The 17,440-nt window shown below is 44.2% G+C and overlaps 1 protein-coding gene across 2 annotated transcripts in view; it reads right to left on the reverse strand.

Moving 5' to 3' along the window:
- SRGAP3 (SLIT-ROBO Rho GTPase activating protein 3) overlaps positions 1–17,440 on the reverse strand; it is a 225,978-nt gene that overhangs the window by 98,573 nt on the left and 109,965 nt on the right. For both annotated transcript variants that reach the window (XM_024217104.1, XM_024217103.1), the window contains exon 2: positions 2,762–2,957. In XM_024217104.1, the coding sequence (XP_024072872.1) occupies positions 2,762–2,957 (196 nt within the window). The remainder of the gene's footprint in view (positions 1–2,761; positions 2,958–17,440) is intronic.

Raw genomic sequence — 17,440 nt, forward strand, 5'->3', positions numbered from 1 at the left:
TGCTGGCTCAAAGGGAAGTCAGGGCTGGGGCAGTGGGTTGGGGTGCAAGAGGGGGTTCAGATGCAGTAGGGGGTATGGGGTGCTGGCTCCGGGAGGGGGCTCAGGGCTGGAGTGTGGGCTCCCGCTGGGTGGCGCTTACCTCAGGCAGCTCCTGGGCAGTAGCGAAGCAAGGCTAAGGCAGGCTCCCTGCCTGCTCCAGCCCCACACCACTCCCGGAAGGGGCCAACGTGCCCCGGGGGGGGGGGAAGGGGCACGTGGCTCCATGTGCTGCTCTCTCTGCAGACACCACCCCTGCAGCTCCCATTGGCCACAGTTCCCCGCTCCCAGCCAATGGGAGCTGCGGAGGCGGTGCTTGCAGCACACAGAGACCCCTGCCCACCCACTCCCTGGGGCATGCTGGCCACTTCCAGGAGCAGCATGTTGCCGGGGCAGGCAGCCTGCCTTAGCAGTAGCCTCACTGCACTGCTGGACCTTTAGCAGCCAGAGATTGCGATTGACCGGGAGAGTCTCCAGGATCGACCAGTCAATCGTGATCGACCGGTTGGTGACCCCTGCTGTATATGAGCCCATCCCATTAGCTCCATCCAGACACACTAACCTCAAATTAGCCTCCTTTGAAGCATGCTATCACATCCTGCTGTGTGGGAACTTCGGGTACATGCTGACCATCGAAGGGTGGCCACTGCAAGCGCATTACTAGGCACTTTACAAAGGTGAATGAGTATTATCACCCCACAGCGTGAACCTTACAGGGCATCATCTCAGCATAATAAATGCAACACCCACACTCCCCGTGGGCAAATGAACAGCTTGCCCAGCGCTCCAGTTAGGGCACTCGCCAGGAGGAGATGCACATATGCCAAAACACCATTGCCGCCAGTTCACAGAGCACAAGCACATTGCTGTAGCCAGTGCTCACGAACTCCTCCCCCTGCTGGGACAGGTATCCTTAATGTCGGGCACAGCAACGTCAGCAAAGCCACCAAGCAAACCAATGGGACTGTACATGTGAATCGATCAGTCTATGACCTGTGCATAAACCATGAAAGCCTGTTCCCCAGAGTAAATAGATTAAATAGGATTTAGTAATAGGGAGTAAATAGGATATAGTAATTTAGCCGCAGAAGCAGCAACTTCTCATGCTGTAATGGAAGAAACATGAGGCTGGAGAAAAGAAAGGGTTTGTAAGGGGCTAGGAATTAGAAAGGTTAAGTGTATCATGCAGGTAGAGCCCCAAGTCCCTAGGATGGGAGCTACACCATGCTGATGGTCCTTGGCCTACAAATGGAATGACACTGGCATCATTTTGGGAAAGATACTTCATAGCTGTGGCTGTCAGAAAAGAGACAGACAAACGCTATGGCCAGGGGAGAGAAAGGAAAGGAATTTCAGCTGCAGAATTGCATTGGAAGTACACAGTATGAATATCCTTCTCTCATACTGCACACATTTATATGCAGTTCACTTAGAGTTCAGAACCTGGAAGGCACACATTAGAAAGTGGCATACACTACGCAGCATCACTCATGTTCTGCCAAGCGAGACATCCAAGCTAAGACAGGCAGCCAGAGTGAGCTAATCATCATAAAGAACACCGGAAATATTGCTGGAGGGAAAACATGAGACCAATTCAAGAGTACGTGCATATTTGGGGCAGCCTCTTTTGTGGTGCCCAACCAAAGATCTTCGGCAAAACTGAATTTGCTGAGTCGACGAGAAAAGAAAAAGTTAGGAAGGCCCATTTTACAGGGAGTCATTCTTCCAATCATAACCTCATTTTTAAATGGAGCCTTGGAATGATGGTACAGGCCAGTCAGTAACGTTACAGACTAAATAGCTTCACCCAAGAAATAGTCTCCCCAGACTCTAAAACTCTGCCTGAAGTTTTTTGCAACCAAGGTTTAGAATGTGGGCTGAGAGTTCACAAGCTGCTTCTGAAAATGTACAGGTATTTATACATTCTAAGGCCAGACAGAACTATTATGATAATCTAGTCTGACCCCCTATATAACACAGGCTTTAACTTTTACCCAATAATTCCTGTTGCATTGAGTCCATATCTTCTGGTTCAGCTAAAGCATATTTTTAGAAAGACATCTTTTTAAAATTAAAAGCGGACTTCAAGTGAAGCAGAATCCACCACATCCCTCGGTAAGTTGTTCCACTGGTTAATCACTGTTCAAACTGTGTACCTTATTTCCAAGATGAATTTACCTAGCTTCAGCACATTGTGCGTGTGCATTCATGCATGTGTGTAATAGACAACTATTATTTTAAAAATACAAATACTTTAGTGAACTCAATTTTCAGAAGTTGCCTCCAATTTTGAGTCTGCAAATATCTCCAAATGCAATTTAAAGCACTCTAACCAATAATGACTTGAGTGCATATACAAATCAAGTCCTATAAAATGTACCTGACATTATTGGCACTAACTGAAGTGAAGACACAGAAAATGGAGGCTGAGTTTATGCTCTTTGGTGGGGGGGGAAATCAAGGTTCACATATTTTATGGTACTGTTTGGAGAAACGAGTTAAAAGAAATGAACTGAGGCAGCAAGTTCAGTGTGACTGTACTGTACAATACCTGATTCTTGATTTCACTTCTCATGACCCTTCCATGCTGAAAACACAAAACAATGCCACTGTAGCACAATCACTATTAATTTTAGTCAACATTTGGACTTTGCAGCCACAACCAAATGTTAATTATTGATTCAGGCTCTGGAGCATCCACATGCTCCTGGAAGTCCTTGCTTACTTGAATTGATGGTGTTCTCTGGAGCTGCGGATCTTGGAAGAAAATCGTTCTGCCAGTTTCTCCAGACTCCTGGAGTACTCCAGCTCTATCTCAGCCTTTCTGCGGAAGAACTCCTGGAGGTCCTGCAGGAGCTGCAGCCGGGATTCGGATTGTTGTTCCAGACATTTGAACTGTTCCACCAACTGGGTACGGATTTCTGAACACGCACAAAAAAGGAGAGAGAGAAAGAAGCATTACACAAGCAAAATGCAACAGGCCCTACATGAGATTTGTCTTCACTTGCTTTGCCCCAAGCCTTGCAGTCCTTACTTTCCCCTACTAGAGTAAAACTCCCATTAATGGGCTCAACACCCAATCCAAAGCCCACTGAAGTCAATGGGAGCCTTTCCACTGACTTCCATTGGCACTGGATTGGGCCCTGACCAAGGACTTCAGAATTTGACCCATCAGTCTCATATGGAACCTTATTCCTTGTAGAATATACAGTATTGCAAGTATGTAAGTGGCTGACTTTAAAAGCTGTCCAGTTGTCTTAGATAACACGAAAACTGTACCGCTATTTTTGTAATATTCGTAGTACTTTCATATTCTTAGTATAGGAAATAACACTGATACCTATTGACAAATGTTGACTTCTTAAAGGCTACTACAATAGGAGGCCAAAAACATAACGATGCGCCCCTTCAAATGCAAAGTCCTTATTTTCGTTCATTCCCCAATATAACTGTTGGGTCAATTAGCATTTCAAATGAATTGTACATCGTGTTTTGGCTGAGAAGGAAGCGAAGGGGAGAAGGTCCAGAAAGCCTTTCAGGCCCTCCAAATTTGCACTCATAGAACCCTGTGAAAATGATTAGCTTAATGATGATTTGCAGCGATGTGGTCATGTGAGTCTTCAGGACCCAAGTGACTGATATACAATGTATTAAACAGAAATGGGGTTGAGAGAGAGAGAGGGAGAGAGAATTCTGTTTTTAATGTATCTGTGCCACACCTATCATGATGGTATTTTAACACCTATTATATCCTACATGAATTAATATTCTTTAAGAATTAGATAAAACTGCTTTCATCCTGACACTGATCTAGTTCTATCTGTGCTGATAACATCAGCCATATTAAGTAATGTATCCTCTTCGGCAAATCAGAACTATCTGCGAAGTCTGTTTTACATGATGTATCTCCTTTTTATATGCTGGAGAAGTACTGTTTCCTTTTACCATTTTCCTTTTGACAAGACTTTTATCTTGTGCTGTGAAAGATCAATTGCATTTTTTCCAACTCCCACTTCTTAGCCTCTTACATAATGTAACTGAGGCTGGAAATCTCTTAAACAGGACTGATTCTTGGAAGCTAAGTAAGCAGAATTGGCATAGGGAAAATATGGCTCACTCAACCTATTAGACAATTTGCCTCACAGCGCAAGACAATCATTATGGCATCTGTGGCACTGGGTGTGGGTATGAGGAAAACAAACCCTTCCCAATTGCTGCTAAAACGTTTGAAAGGTTTATAGCCAAGGATTTTTGTTAATGGTTCTTTAAAGGGGTGAAAAGTCTGGGAAGACTATAAGCAGGAAGTGGTTGTTCTTTCTTTCAGAGACTGCAACTATGCTTGCTGCCTGGAGGGAGGGAAGAGCCCTTGAAGGAGAAAACAAAGAGCTTGAAGTGAAAAAAAGAAAGAAAACAAAAATCAGACTAGATAGTAGGGAACATTTCTTAAGAGTGACAACAATTAGAGCCAGCCACGGAGACTTCTAAAGGAGGCAGCTGCACAATGGAGGCACCTAAAAAAGGAAGCTAGAATCGGAAGCTAAAGATGAAAATGTTTCATGAGATTAGCATCTGCTCCCTGTCTCATGGGGGTCAAGACTGTTCCCTAAAGGTATGTCTACACTGCAACTGGGAGCATGCCTCCGAGCCCAGGCTGACAGACACTTGCTAGCTCGGCACAAGCTTGTGTGCTAAAATTAGTGTGGATGTTGCATGGCATGGGTGGCAGCACAGGCTAGCCACCCGACTACAAGCCTGCCCGACCCAGGCTGGGAGCTCGCTTCCAGCTGCAGTGCAGACATATCCTAAGAGGCCAGAATTTCAAAGCTAGACATACACAACTGCGTGTACCTAAACATACAGGCCTGTAGCCAACTATGCATATGCACGGGGCCAGCTGGGCACTTTATCTAGCATCTGCAGATATCCAATTTGTGTGTTCATATCAGGTCTTCACAAATGTACGCAGACAACTGCATGTGCCTAAACCTTCAAAATCTAGTCGTATAATTTCCCCAGTAGGAATGGTGTGAAGAAAATGTCCTACATGATGCAGGAGACAACCTAGAACCATTTTAGCCAAGCCAACTGCAGAAATTTTAAAAATACCGAGGACATTTTTAAAATACATAATTTATTTTTACTGAGATTTGTGTATTGAGATTTTTTAAAAAACTCAATCAATTTAGCTGCCTGCATCCAAGTTGAATAGGATGCGTCTGCATATTGTAAATTGCAAAAAGCTAATAGCCAAGTACAGCATTAAGCCTGTATCCTCCATATCTTATGTACTGAGCTGGAATTCTTATCTCCTACATTGTCATTCTCGGGTGTAGACTGTGACAAAAGGACACAGCTCATAGTAAGGGACGGCATGGCAGGAGCATCTTAGGGAAGGCATTATGACTCAGGGATCCACAATTCCCTGCCTGCTCTTCCATTGCTCTAAAGGGTGCAATAAATTGCAGCTGGCCTAATACCAGCACAAAACGACTACAGTCACCACTCCCATCCCTTCCCCTTTGTATTAACTAAGTTCTCCCCTTATTCCAGAGGGCTAGAAATTTACAAACCAACCCTCCTGCGGTGGCTAACTTCCGCAGCCCAGTGCATTTGGGGATGGAGCCAAGGATCCACACATTCCCTATTATTCCCAGATCACCGGCTTCTTATTCCTCCTTACGCCCCTGAGCAGTCGTGCAGGCTGAGGGGTGATTCAACCCTTAGTCTGTAAACTGCTCAGGCAGCAACAATTGTACAGTACAATGGGCCCTGATTCTGATTGCCTCTGGTGCTACTGCAGGATAAATAATAATGCCCAACTCACTACAGAGCTATTTACTCTTAATGTTAGTGAGAAAAACGTAGATTTTTTTAAAATGTCGTAGCCCAGATCCTCAGCTGATACCTAATCGCTGTAGCGCAAATAAAATCAGAGTTAGGCTGATTTATACCAGCAGAGGATCTGGCCCAATTTCTTTTTGCAGGTTTACTCTTTTGAAGTCAATGGAGTTGCACCCGCAACACCAGGAGTCAACTTGCCCCATTCATCCACAACACAGGACATATTACATTCCATCATGACAACAGCCCAAGTCACTGGATATCGCAAATCCCAGCCTATGCACTACGCTAAGCGAATTTGAACACACACACACACACACACACACACACGGAGCAGAAATGCAATTTGTCGTTATTGGGAAAAGTGCTGCATCAAGGCTCATTGAACTGACTGGCCTGAAATTTCATTTCAACAGCACATCTCACAGGCTTCGTTATCAGCAAAGTGGCACGTTGGCAAGATAGCAAAGGAAGATCGATATTCTGGGATGCTTCTGGAGTTCAAATGCTTTGGCACGTATAACGTAAATTTGCGGCTTTTTGTTCTGCCAGCACGAACACCACACAGTGGAAGGGATTTCCAGAAAAATTATATTTTGGTAGAACTAAAATGGAAATTTTTAGCTTCCCTCATGCCTGTCTGTAAGAATCATAGAATATCAGGACTGGAAGGGACCTCAGGGAGTCATCTAGTCCAACCCCCTGCTGAAGGCAGGACCAATCCCCAACTAAATCATCCCAGCCAGGGCTTTGTCAAGCCTGACCTTAAGAACCTGTAAGGAAGGAGATTCCACCACCTCCCTAGGTAACCCATTCTAGTGCTTCACCACCCTCCTAGTGAAAAAGTTTTTCCTAATATCCAACCTAAACCTCCCCCACTGCAACCTGAGACCATTACTCCTTGTTCTGTCATCTGCTACCACTGAGAACAGTCTAGCTCCATCCTCTTTGGAACTCCCTTTCAGGTAGTTGAAAGCAGCTATCAAATCCCCCCTCATTCTTCTCTTCTGCAGACTAAACAAACAATCCCAGTTCCCTCAGCCTCTCCTCATAAGTCATGTGCTCCAGACCCCTAATCATTTTTGTTGTCCTCCACTGGACTCTTTCCAATTTGTCCATATCCTTCTTGTAGTGTGGGGCCCAAAACTGGACACAGTACTCCTGCTGAGGCCTCACCAATGTCAAACAGAGGGGAATGATCACATCCCTCGATCTGCTGGCAATGCCCCTACTTATACAGCCCAAAATGCCGTTAACCTTCTTGGCAATGAGGGCACACTGTTGATTCATAGCCAGCTTTTCATCCACTGTAACCTCTAGGTCCTTTTGTGCAGAACTGCTGCCTAGCCATTCAGTCCCTAGTCTGTAGCAGTGCATGGGATTCTTCCATCCTAAGTGCAGGACTCTGCACTTGTCCTTGTTGAACCTTATCAGATTTTTTTTGGCCCAATCCTCTAATTTGTCTAGGTCTCTCTGTATCCTATCCCTACCCTCCAGCGTATCTACCACTCCTCCCAGGCATAAAGCAAACCTGGCAAGAGCCTTCTGCAGGCAGCTGGGGAGCAGTCATTTTAATTTTCCCAAAGGAAAAATCAAAAGTTTTCAGCAAAATTTTTCAATTTTGTGTGAAAAGGGCATTTCCTGTTGGAAAACTAATGAAAAATTTCCAACCAGTTCCAGTAAACTTCATTTGGCAAGCTCCAGTGCATTCTTAGCAAGGCCATCATCACCTTTCACCCAAAGGAGAGACTAATACAAGGGGACCTTTGTGGCAGGTAATGGGGATTCTTTTTTTAATATCTGCTCTTGGTGTCCCAATGCCACAAAACTCTGAGTACCTCCTGCGATAGGGTCAGCATCCTGTCCTTCCATTGATTTCAATGGGAGTGAAAGGCACTCAGTGTCCTGCAGGAAGTGGCAGGATACGGCCCAAAATGTGGCTCTTTAGTGCTTTGCTGACTGGATCCCTCCGTGCCTGCAAGCAGTAGCTGTACTTTCTAGATGTACTGGGTCCAGACTGTATCGTGTTAAAATGTCACAGACTGCATAATACCAGAGGCACAGCCTAAACTCAAAAGGAAATAAACAGACGTGGGTTAGGAAAGTTGCTACTTGGGAACATCTGTTTGATGGGCAGGCTGGGCTTTTTCCCTGGGGTTAGCATGATAGATCACGAATGACTACAACAGCCACAGCAATCTAAAAAATACTATCCAACATACAGAGCATGAAATCAGTATATCACCAAAAAGGACGCTCAATGATCTGTACCAAGATAATACAACAATATCATTTCAACATCTCAAACAACATGAGAGTGAGCCCACAAGCATGCACATGAGCATGTGTGTGTGTGTGAATATATTTGTATTTGTATGCTAGTCCTCAATCTTTTTGAAGTATCACGAAGTCATAGTACTTTGTAAGGCTGGGACAATATCCTATTAGGATAAGATGATCAACAAGAACAGCCAGTTTGCCCTACATCACTAGTACTGAATGCATCCCAGTCTATCTGGCTTTGTTTCGTATCACTTACCAAACACAAGCTAAGAGAGCTTGCCACCACTTCTGCTTCTGGTGCACTGCCCAGTGTTACTGGAGGGTTATGGTTTATCAAAAGAACACTCCTAAAAGTTTCATAGAAAACTTGACTTGCATTTAGTGGTGGCCACAGTAAAAAGCCTCCAAAATCAACATTCATATATAACATATGGAACAATTCCTGGGCCTCAGATGTGCCTGAAATAATTAGACACAGAATCAGTTAGGATGACCATACATCCTGTTTTGGCCAGGACAGTCCCCTTTTTAAGCCCTGTCCCAGATGTTCCGACTTTTTTGGCAAATCTGAACATTTGTCCCATTTGCTCTTGCCAACCGACCAGTTTTGCCAAAAAAAGTGGAGTGCACCTCCCTAGGGGCATGAAGGAACATTCAGGGTTACCACCTGGCTGGTATTTGTCCGGCCTGACTGGTTTTCTTATGGATTTTTCCAGTTGTCAAGAAAATAATTTAGTCTCCCGGGGGAGATTTTACATGCATCTAAAAATTTGCATTAGCATCACAGTTCACTGGGATATCCAATGTTAAAACTTCCTGCGTCCAGCTGAAGATGCTGCAGTGTTCCCACTTCCGCAGTTTAAGTGAGAACAGATCAAAACTGTTGAAAATACAGTAGCTGTCTGCCCACCAACACGCAAGCGCACCGTGTGTGTGTGGGGGGGGGTTGGGTCACTATAAATGGCTGTTGAAGTGGGGGTTGCAAAATTGCCTTGCAGTTGGGGTTACAATGGGCTTGCCTTGTGTGGGGGAAAGAGGGGAGGGGTTGCTGGGTTTTTTCACATTTCAAAAGGTGGTAACCCTAGGTGCCAGGGCTTGGGCTGTCAGCCCCTGGGGGCAGGGTGCCTCTGGCTGTCAGCCCCAGGCAGGGGACGGGGGGCTCAGGCAAGCCCCGCACAATATCCTGTTTTCCCTTTGGGAAATATGGTCATCCTAGAACCATGAAAAGCTCAACATGTCAGCATATACACATTTAAGTCACCTCATACCAGCAATTTATTATTCGTCGCTGATCTGAGAGGTGTTTCAACAAGATTGCCCACTTTCACCCCTACCAACTGGTGTTTAAAGAAGAGTGTATGGAGAGCAAACAAGCACTAGAGAATTTGTATCAGGTGGTATTATTTATGCTTGTCTAACTCCCCACCTAATGATCTGCCACTAGGCTGCAAAGAAAATCCAAGGAGCTACAAAATCAAGTGTGAGAGCAGCGTCTCTTGCTTATGTCTGGGGCCTCTTATGGTGAATTAGTAACAATCTCCAGGAACACCTATGTTCTCTATTTCTGTACATAGTTGCTGGAAACCTGCTCTTTTTTTTTTCCAAGTTGCTGCTCACTGGCTAGCTAGAAATTACAAGTTGAAACAGCTGTTTTGACAGATGTGCACATACAGCTACTGGTGCATCTGCAGTACATGCCACAGCCCATTTGTTTGACTTAGGCTGGTTCATTTGAGAAGGTCCACAGCACAGTCAAGCAGCTTTTCTAATTTCTGTTCATGTATCTCCTTTTCTCAGGTTTCTGCTGGAGTAGGGAAGGGATGTTCTATCTCATGCTCTGGCTGTCTGGAGAAATGCTGGTGGACCAATATTTGTTTCAATCCTGCAGCCTCTCATTTTCTGAGTAACTTCTGTGGGGATCCAACACCCAACCCAGACATTATTGGGCATCACTGCTGTCATGTTCCTGTACCAGATATGGACTGGGCACAGAGCTTGCTTATACATACCAGATGTGTTCATAAGATCCTTTAATGCTCTGCCAGGTATGGCTGACGTTCATTTAAATAAAGACTTTTATACACAATGCCACCTAGTGGTTGAACAGTATTATGCAGGTTTCAGAGTAGCAGCCGTGTTAGTCTGTATCCGCAAAAAGAACAGGAGTACTTGTGGCACCTTAGAGACTAACAAATTTATTAGAGCATAAGCTTTCGTGGGCTACAACCCACTTCTTCGGATGCATAGAATGGAACATATATTGAGGAGATATATACACACATACAGAGAGCATGAAAAGGTGGGAGTTGTCTTACCAACTCTGAGAGGCCAATTAAGTAAGAGAAAAAAACTTTTGAAGTGATAATCAAGGTAGCCCAGTACAGACACTTTGATAAGAAGCAAGTGTGAGAATACTTACAAGGGGAGATAGATTCAATGTTTGTAATGGCTCAGCCATTCCCAATCCCTGTTTAGCCCTGAGTTGATTGTGTCTAGTTTGCATATCAATTCCAGCTCAGCAGTCTCTCGTTGGAGTCTGTTTTTGAAGTTTTTCTGTTTTAAGATAGCCACCCGCAGGTCTGTCATAGAATGGCCAGACAGGTTAAAGTGTTCTCCCACTGGTTTTTGAGTATTATGATTCCTGATGTCAGATTTGTGTCCATTAATTCTTTTGCGTAGAGACTGTCCGGTTTGGCCAATGTACATGGCAGAGGGGCATTGCTGGCACATGATGGCATATATCACATTGGTAGATGTGCAGGTGAACGAGCCCCTGATGGTATGGCTGATGTGATTAGGCCCTATGATGGTGTCACTTGAATAGATATGTGGACAGAGTTGGCATCGGGCTTTGTTACAAGGATAGGTTCCTGGGTCAGTGTTATTGTTCAGTGATGTGTGGTTGCTGGTGAGTATTTGCTTTAGGTTGGGGGGTTGTCTGTAAGCAAGGACAGGTCTGTCTCCCAAGATCTGTGAGAGTAAAGGATCATCTTTCAGGATAGGTTGTAGATCTCTAATGATGCGCTGGAGAGGTTTTAGTTGGGGGCTGAAGGTGACAGCTAGTGGTGTTCTGTTATTTTCTTTGTTGGCCCTGTCTTGTAGGAGGTGACTTCTGGGTACTCGTCTGGCTCTGTCAATCTGTTTTTTCACTTCAGCAGGTGGGTATTGTAGTTTTAAGAATGCTTGATAGAGATCTTGTAGGTGCTTGTCTCTATCTGAGGGATTGGAGCAAATGCGGTTATATCTTAGAGCTTGGCTGTAGACAATGGATCGTGTGGTGTGTCCTGGATGGAAGCTGGAGGCATGTAGGTAAGTGTAGCGGTCAGTAGGTTTCCGGTACAGGGTGGTATTTATGTGACCATCGCTTATTAGCACAGTAGTGTCCAGGAAATGGACCGCTTGTGTGGATTGATCTAGGCTGAGGTTGATGGTAGGATGGAAATTATTGAAATCATGGTGGAATTCCTCAAGGGCTTCTTTTCCATGGGTCCAGATGATGAAGATGTCATCAATGTAGCGCAAGTAGAGTAGGGGCGTTAGGGGACGAGAGCTAAGGAAGCGTTGTTCTAAGTCCGCCATAAAAATGTTGGCATACTGTGGGGCCATGCGGGTACCCATAGCAGTGCCGCTGACTTGAAGGTATATATTGTCCCCAAATGTGAAATAGTTGTGGGTGAGGACAAAGTCACAGAGTTCAGCCACCAGGTTAGCTGTGACATTATCGGGGATACTGTTCCTGATAGCTTGTAGTCCATCTTTGTGTGGAATATTGGTGTAGAGGGCTTCTACATCCATAGTGGCCAGGATGGTGTTTTCTGGTATTATGCAGTTTAGCATTCCATTACATCTCTCCCTTTAAGTTCTACATTCCTATCCTTTACAATATTTACACTATCACGTTGTCTTTGAAGTTCAGTACGTGTGAGTCTGTTAAATGTCTCTGAATCGTACTGATTTTCAAATTACATGACCTAAACACATAAACTTGGTCATCTGGCTGTCCATTAGTTGCAATGACTGGCTGTGGTTGATTTGGAATCCTTGAGTCGTCTTCTTGTTCCGCGTTTACCTGTTGACTGCTCTCTTTCTGAGGAACAAACTGTTGATGTTGATTGTTTCTGTTGAACTCTCCACTGTCAGTCTTAATCACATATGCTTTGGATGCTTTATGCTTTTTGTTCACAACAGCTGGAGTTGTCCATCCTTTTTCTCCACCCAATTTGACATGAACATGGACACCAGCTTCTAGACCTGGCAGTTCTCTGAGTGGCATCTGTTCTAAAAGTGTTCATAAGCTCTTATCTTTATCTGATTTGGCGACTCTCTTCATGTCTGGCCACTTTGGAAACAGGTTTTTTTCCCCAGAGTTGGAACAGTAGTTCTGAGTTGCCTTCCCTTCAGCAGTTGTGCTGCACTATATCTAGTAGCCGCTATTGGTGTTGATCTGTAAACTCAGAAGAGTGAGGAATGCATCTTCCTGCCGCAGGACTTTTTTTTAGTCTATCTGTACAGTTCTCTTGGCCTCCCCATTTGCTTATAGATAATAGGGGCAGCTATTAATATGATCAGTCATATTTCATTTGGAATTATTTAAATTCTGCTGCAGTGAATTGTGGTCCACTGTCCACAATATGAGTCAACTCCCTGACAGCTTTGGTATGGCAAACAACTGCAAAATATCTATATCTCATGGATGTATTACACCGTGCACCTATGGCTGGATATGCATCATTTCTTGGGATATGATTCCTTCCACACCTTGTGCATGTAGGTTGGAATTTGTCTCTCTTAGCCTGGGAGTTCTCTCGCCTTGCCTCAGGGGTTTTTGATAATGACTTTTAACACTCAAGAGTCTGTTTTTAGCTCCTAAGCTAGTTTCAGGTTTGTCAAGTTGGTCCTGCCTTTTGTTCTGTTTGACTGATTCTGACTCTTTTGATAACTGTATAGCTATGACTAGGGTAATTTTTTTCTTAAATTGTAGCTGCTGTGAAATGTTTTGAATCTGTTAACCCAATAACCAGCCTGTCTCTGTGATTTTGGGGAATTCAAAAAATGAAAATATCAGTTTTCAGCCAATGTCTGCAGAGCTCATATAAAACATGCAACATTTTTCCCTGCTTCTTGAATTCTTCTGTTGGAAACATGCTCTTGCATCAACCACATTTCTCTGAGGTATAACGTATGCATCACAGAGTCATCTTTGTGCCTGTCTTCAGTAAAGTCAAAGGATTTAAGGACATACTCTGCTAGCTTCCCCATAGCATAAGTGGAAGATGATACCTGTATATCTCCAGTGTCTTTGTGCAGCTTGGTAGCAATGTGAAATCTTGCAAAATATTGTTTCCAGTCTCTTCATTCTGAAGGTTTGTCAAAGCTGAAGTTCTCTGGGGCACTGAAAAGTGGCACGTCGGTGAGATCCTGCAACCTTTGTTGATTTGTTCCTTCTGTTTGCAACTTCTGTTGCTGTTTTCCTTCTGTTGCTGTTCTTCGTTTACTCCGGACTCCATGTCATGTTCCTCTGTGCCAGATATGGACTGGCTACTGAGCTTGCTTACATACACCAGATGTGTTCATCACAAGATCCTTTAATGCTCTGCCAAGTACAGCTGAGGTTCATTTAAATCTGGTATTTTACATAGTGCCACCTAGTGACTAAATAGTATAATAGCTTAGCATTCCACTACAACCACTATCGACTGGGATCATCTGGACAAAGCCTACATGAGACACGCAGCCCGCGGTCTCAAACAGCAGCAGCTCCCCGTGCCCCCAGAGTTGTTTCCTGTGGCCGCCAAGCTCTCCTCCCCTGCCGCCCCCAGCACGCTGCGTCCCCGCTCCTCTGCCTACCTCCAGGCGCTTCCCACCACCAAACACCTGTTTGGCAGCGCTTAGCGCTTTCCAGGAGTGAGGGGGGAGGAGCGGGGAGGAGGCGGAGAAGAGGCAGGACAGGGGTGGGGATTTGGGGAAGGGGTTGGAATAGGGGCAGGGAAGGGGCAGACCGGGGTGGGGATTTTGGGGAAGGGGTTGGAATGGCGGCGGGGCCTCATGGAAGGGGTGGAGTGGGGGCGGGGCGGGGGGGGCTTTTGTACCTTTATATGAAAAAGTGTCAGTGATGTGGCCCTCCAGCCAATGTACTAGTCCTCATGTGGCCCTCCTGGTGATTTGAGTTTGGGATCCCTGGCCTATGTGATCAATTTCCTGCAACTGGAAGGTGTAATTAACGACAGACTTAAGTCCTTCCTGTCTTACTCTTTCGACCCTTCGATTTTGGGACTGTCTACAGGTATCTGGGGTGACAGATTCTCTTCTTTCCTGACTCTGTTGACCTATCATCCAATAATCTCCTTGACATCAACAGTAACCAAAGTCTTACTATCTCTCATTAGTGTAATTCCCAGTACTATTTCCACTTACATTATCCTCTGACTCTCAGTAACAAGGACCTAGGGCAAATATCATTGAGAAAGTGGCAGGCGACTTTAGATTAGATAACCTTTTTTATTTTATTGTTTTCAGAACTATTTGTTTCTCCACATCTTGCTCATCAGCACAGTTTAAACCTATGGTCTCCAGCACTGAAGTCGTGTGCCTCTACCACTTCAGCTGGTAGCAGTAGCGCTCTCCTGTCCTCTATGTGGACTAACCATGTGAGGTAGACATGACACACACAGTGCATACGTGCGTTTTTTTTTAATCTAGCCTTGGCCAGGTAGGACTGGCTGAGGACCGCTCCAATGGCAAATATAAAGGAGGGTTCTGTATGTGCGAGAACAGCAGGAGATACAGTAAAACACTAGATGTAGGTCATCACTAAGAAAACAACTAAGTGAAAACAGAAAAAAGTTTCACTGTGAATGGAAATTCTCACTTGAAATTGCCTCTATTGGATCCTGAACAGATATATTATTAAAACAATAATACTCACAGTCAGATATTCAGGAAAAAAAGACTCCCAAATATGCTGTATGCAGCTGAGAGGTGAACTTCCTGTTCACGGCTTTATGGACAATTTTCAAGCCATTAAAATTCTTGAGAGCCTCATCTTTGAGGAGACTAAAATGGCCATTACAATAACCAGAAAGAGAGTTTGATCTTTTTCAATAATACCCTTTAGATTGCAAATATCTCAAAAGTGTGAACTTTCTTAAGCGCCTGGCAGGTGAACTGTAAAAGCTGCAAAGAATGTGCAGGAAGAAGGACACCTGCAGAAACCTCATTATCAGCTAACATAAAGTCTGCAATAATGGAACTGGAGGCTGCGGGCTGAGCAACAGTCACAGAAAAAGCAAAAGATCCTGAAAAACAGTGAACAGTGAAAAAAGAAAAGTAACCCCAAAGTTAATCAGGCAGCTTACGTGGGATCCTCCTTGTGCTAAACAGAAGAGCAAGCTCATTAATGCAGTCCAATCACATGTACTCTACTTGAAACCATTTTAAGTTGCTGGCTCGCATTAGTTACAGGACTGGAGATTTCTTCTCTAGCAGTCAATGGAGTAGACTCAAATGGTTTTCTTAAAACAACTTTCACTTTGGTCCATTCATTATACCATGCTCTCTTCATAGCACCATCCTTAGGAGGGCAAGTGAGATCCATTGTAGGCTTTGTAGGAGAGTAGCCAGCCACCTGCTTTAGACTCCTGCCTCTCTCTCTCTCTCTCTCTCTCTTTTTTTTTTTAAATGATTACTCCAAAAGAACTTTCCCCTCTGCTTCTAGCACCCAACATACCCAACTGCTAGCCAGACCCCAGAGCAGACTCTTCCTAGAGCACCCTGCCTGGTAGCGGAGCTCACTGCATGCATGTGTCCTGCATATTACTGCAACCGAGACTGGAAAGCAAAACTTCATGGTCCGTGCAGGGCAGGTCTATTACATGCTGCACAAGGGCATGTCAAGCTTCCACCTGCCCAAGCCAATAGGAGCTGTGCTGATCTTGCCTCATCAGAAAATTGCTCTGTGTGTCTTTTGCATGAAGGATCCTCCTGGTGTCATAACTAATTGTAATGAAATTTAGTATATCTGAGCACCAAGGAAAAGAAAATAGGTAGAGAGGGGTTCAAAACCAACACCTAGATGTGAACAACCCCTGAACTTTGGGAAAAATTCAGATCTAGACTCAGTTCAGCATTTGACAGCTGGCTGCTGTATCCATAATGGGCACAACCAAAACTCAGACTGAAAATGGCTCATTACTGCTACAGTTCTTCCTTATACAGCACTGACCTTGATGAGAGGCCAATAGAACAATACATCCATTGGATATGGAATAATGTGTCTATACCTCAAACCTATTCAGTACACTTCATTTATTCAAACACCACCATTTCCAAATCCTGAAAGGTGTCCTGATAGAGTTAACTGTGCATGCATTGCCTGTGCTATCCCCACTTCTCATCCTAGCTCACATCTGACGTAAAACACAATAATGCTACAAACAAGGATCAGTAAAGCAAAGAGTTTCTAGGATCAGAGGCAAACAGTGGCTTGTAATTGAGATGAGCTCTTCATAGCTCCCACCTCAGTCAGGGAGAGGCTGCTTGGCCAGACAGACTCCCTCGTGACTTACCTAGTGCATCTGCTGCCTATACAAAATGAGAATACCAGCTCATGTCTCAGCTGCAGAACACACAAAGATCTACTAGATCAGTGGTTCTGAACCAGGAGGTACGCAAACGTCTTCCAAGGGGTACATCATCTCATCTAGATATTTGCCTAGTTTTACAACAGGCTACATAAAAAGCACTAGCGAAGTCAGTACAAACTAAAATTTCATACAGACGATGACTTATTTATATTGCTTTATATACTATACACTGAAATGGAAGTAAATAATTTGGAATATAAATATTGTATTTTAAAATTCTATGGTAAAAATGAGAAAGTAAGCAATTTTTCAGTATTAGTGTGCAGAGACATTTTTGTCTTATGTCTGGTTTTGTAAGCAAGTAGTTTTTAAGAGAGGTGAAACTTGGGGTACACAAGGCAAATCAACCACCTTAAAGGGGTAGAGCACTCTGGAAAGGTTGAGGGCCAGCCACTGTACTAGATGAAGGGGAGCTCATTTGAGGCACATAAGCTATGCCACAGACACCCGATTTGTGATAAAAATAAAAAAAAACTAATGGCTACTAAAGGATGCAAAAAAGCAAACAAAATGCTGATTGAAAATGAGATCTCAGAACAATCAATATCAGAGTGTTTTGGTCTTTATGCTAGCAAGCAACTCCTTTCTACCTCATCTTTCATTATGAAGGATTCCAGGGCAAATATCTGCATATGCCA

The sequence above is a fragment of the Terrapene carolina genome, unplaced genomic scaffold (assembly GCF_002925995.2).
Source record: "Terrapene carolina triunguis isolate 2854851 unplaced genomic scaffold, T_m_triunguis-2.0 Scaffold89, whole genome shotgun sequence".
Classification (NCBI taxonomy): domain Eukaryota; kingdom Metazoa; phylum Chordata; order Testudines; family Emydidae; genus Terrapene; species Terrapene triunguis.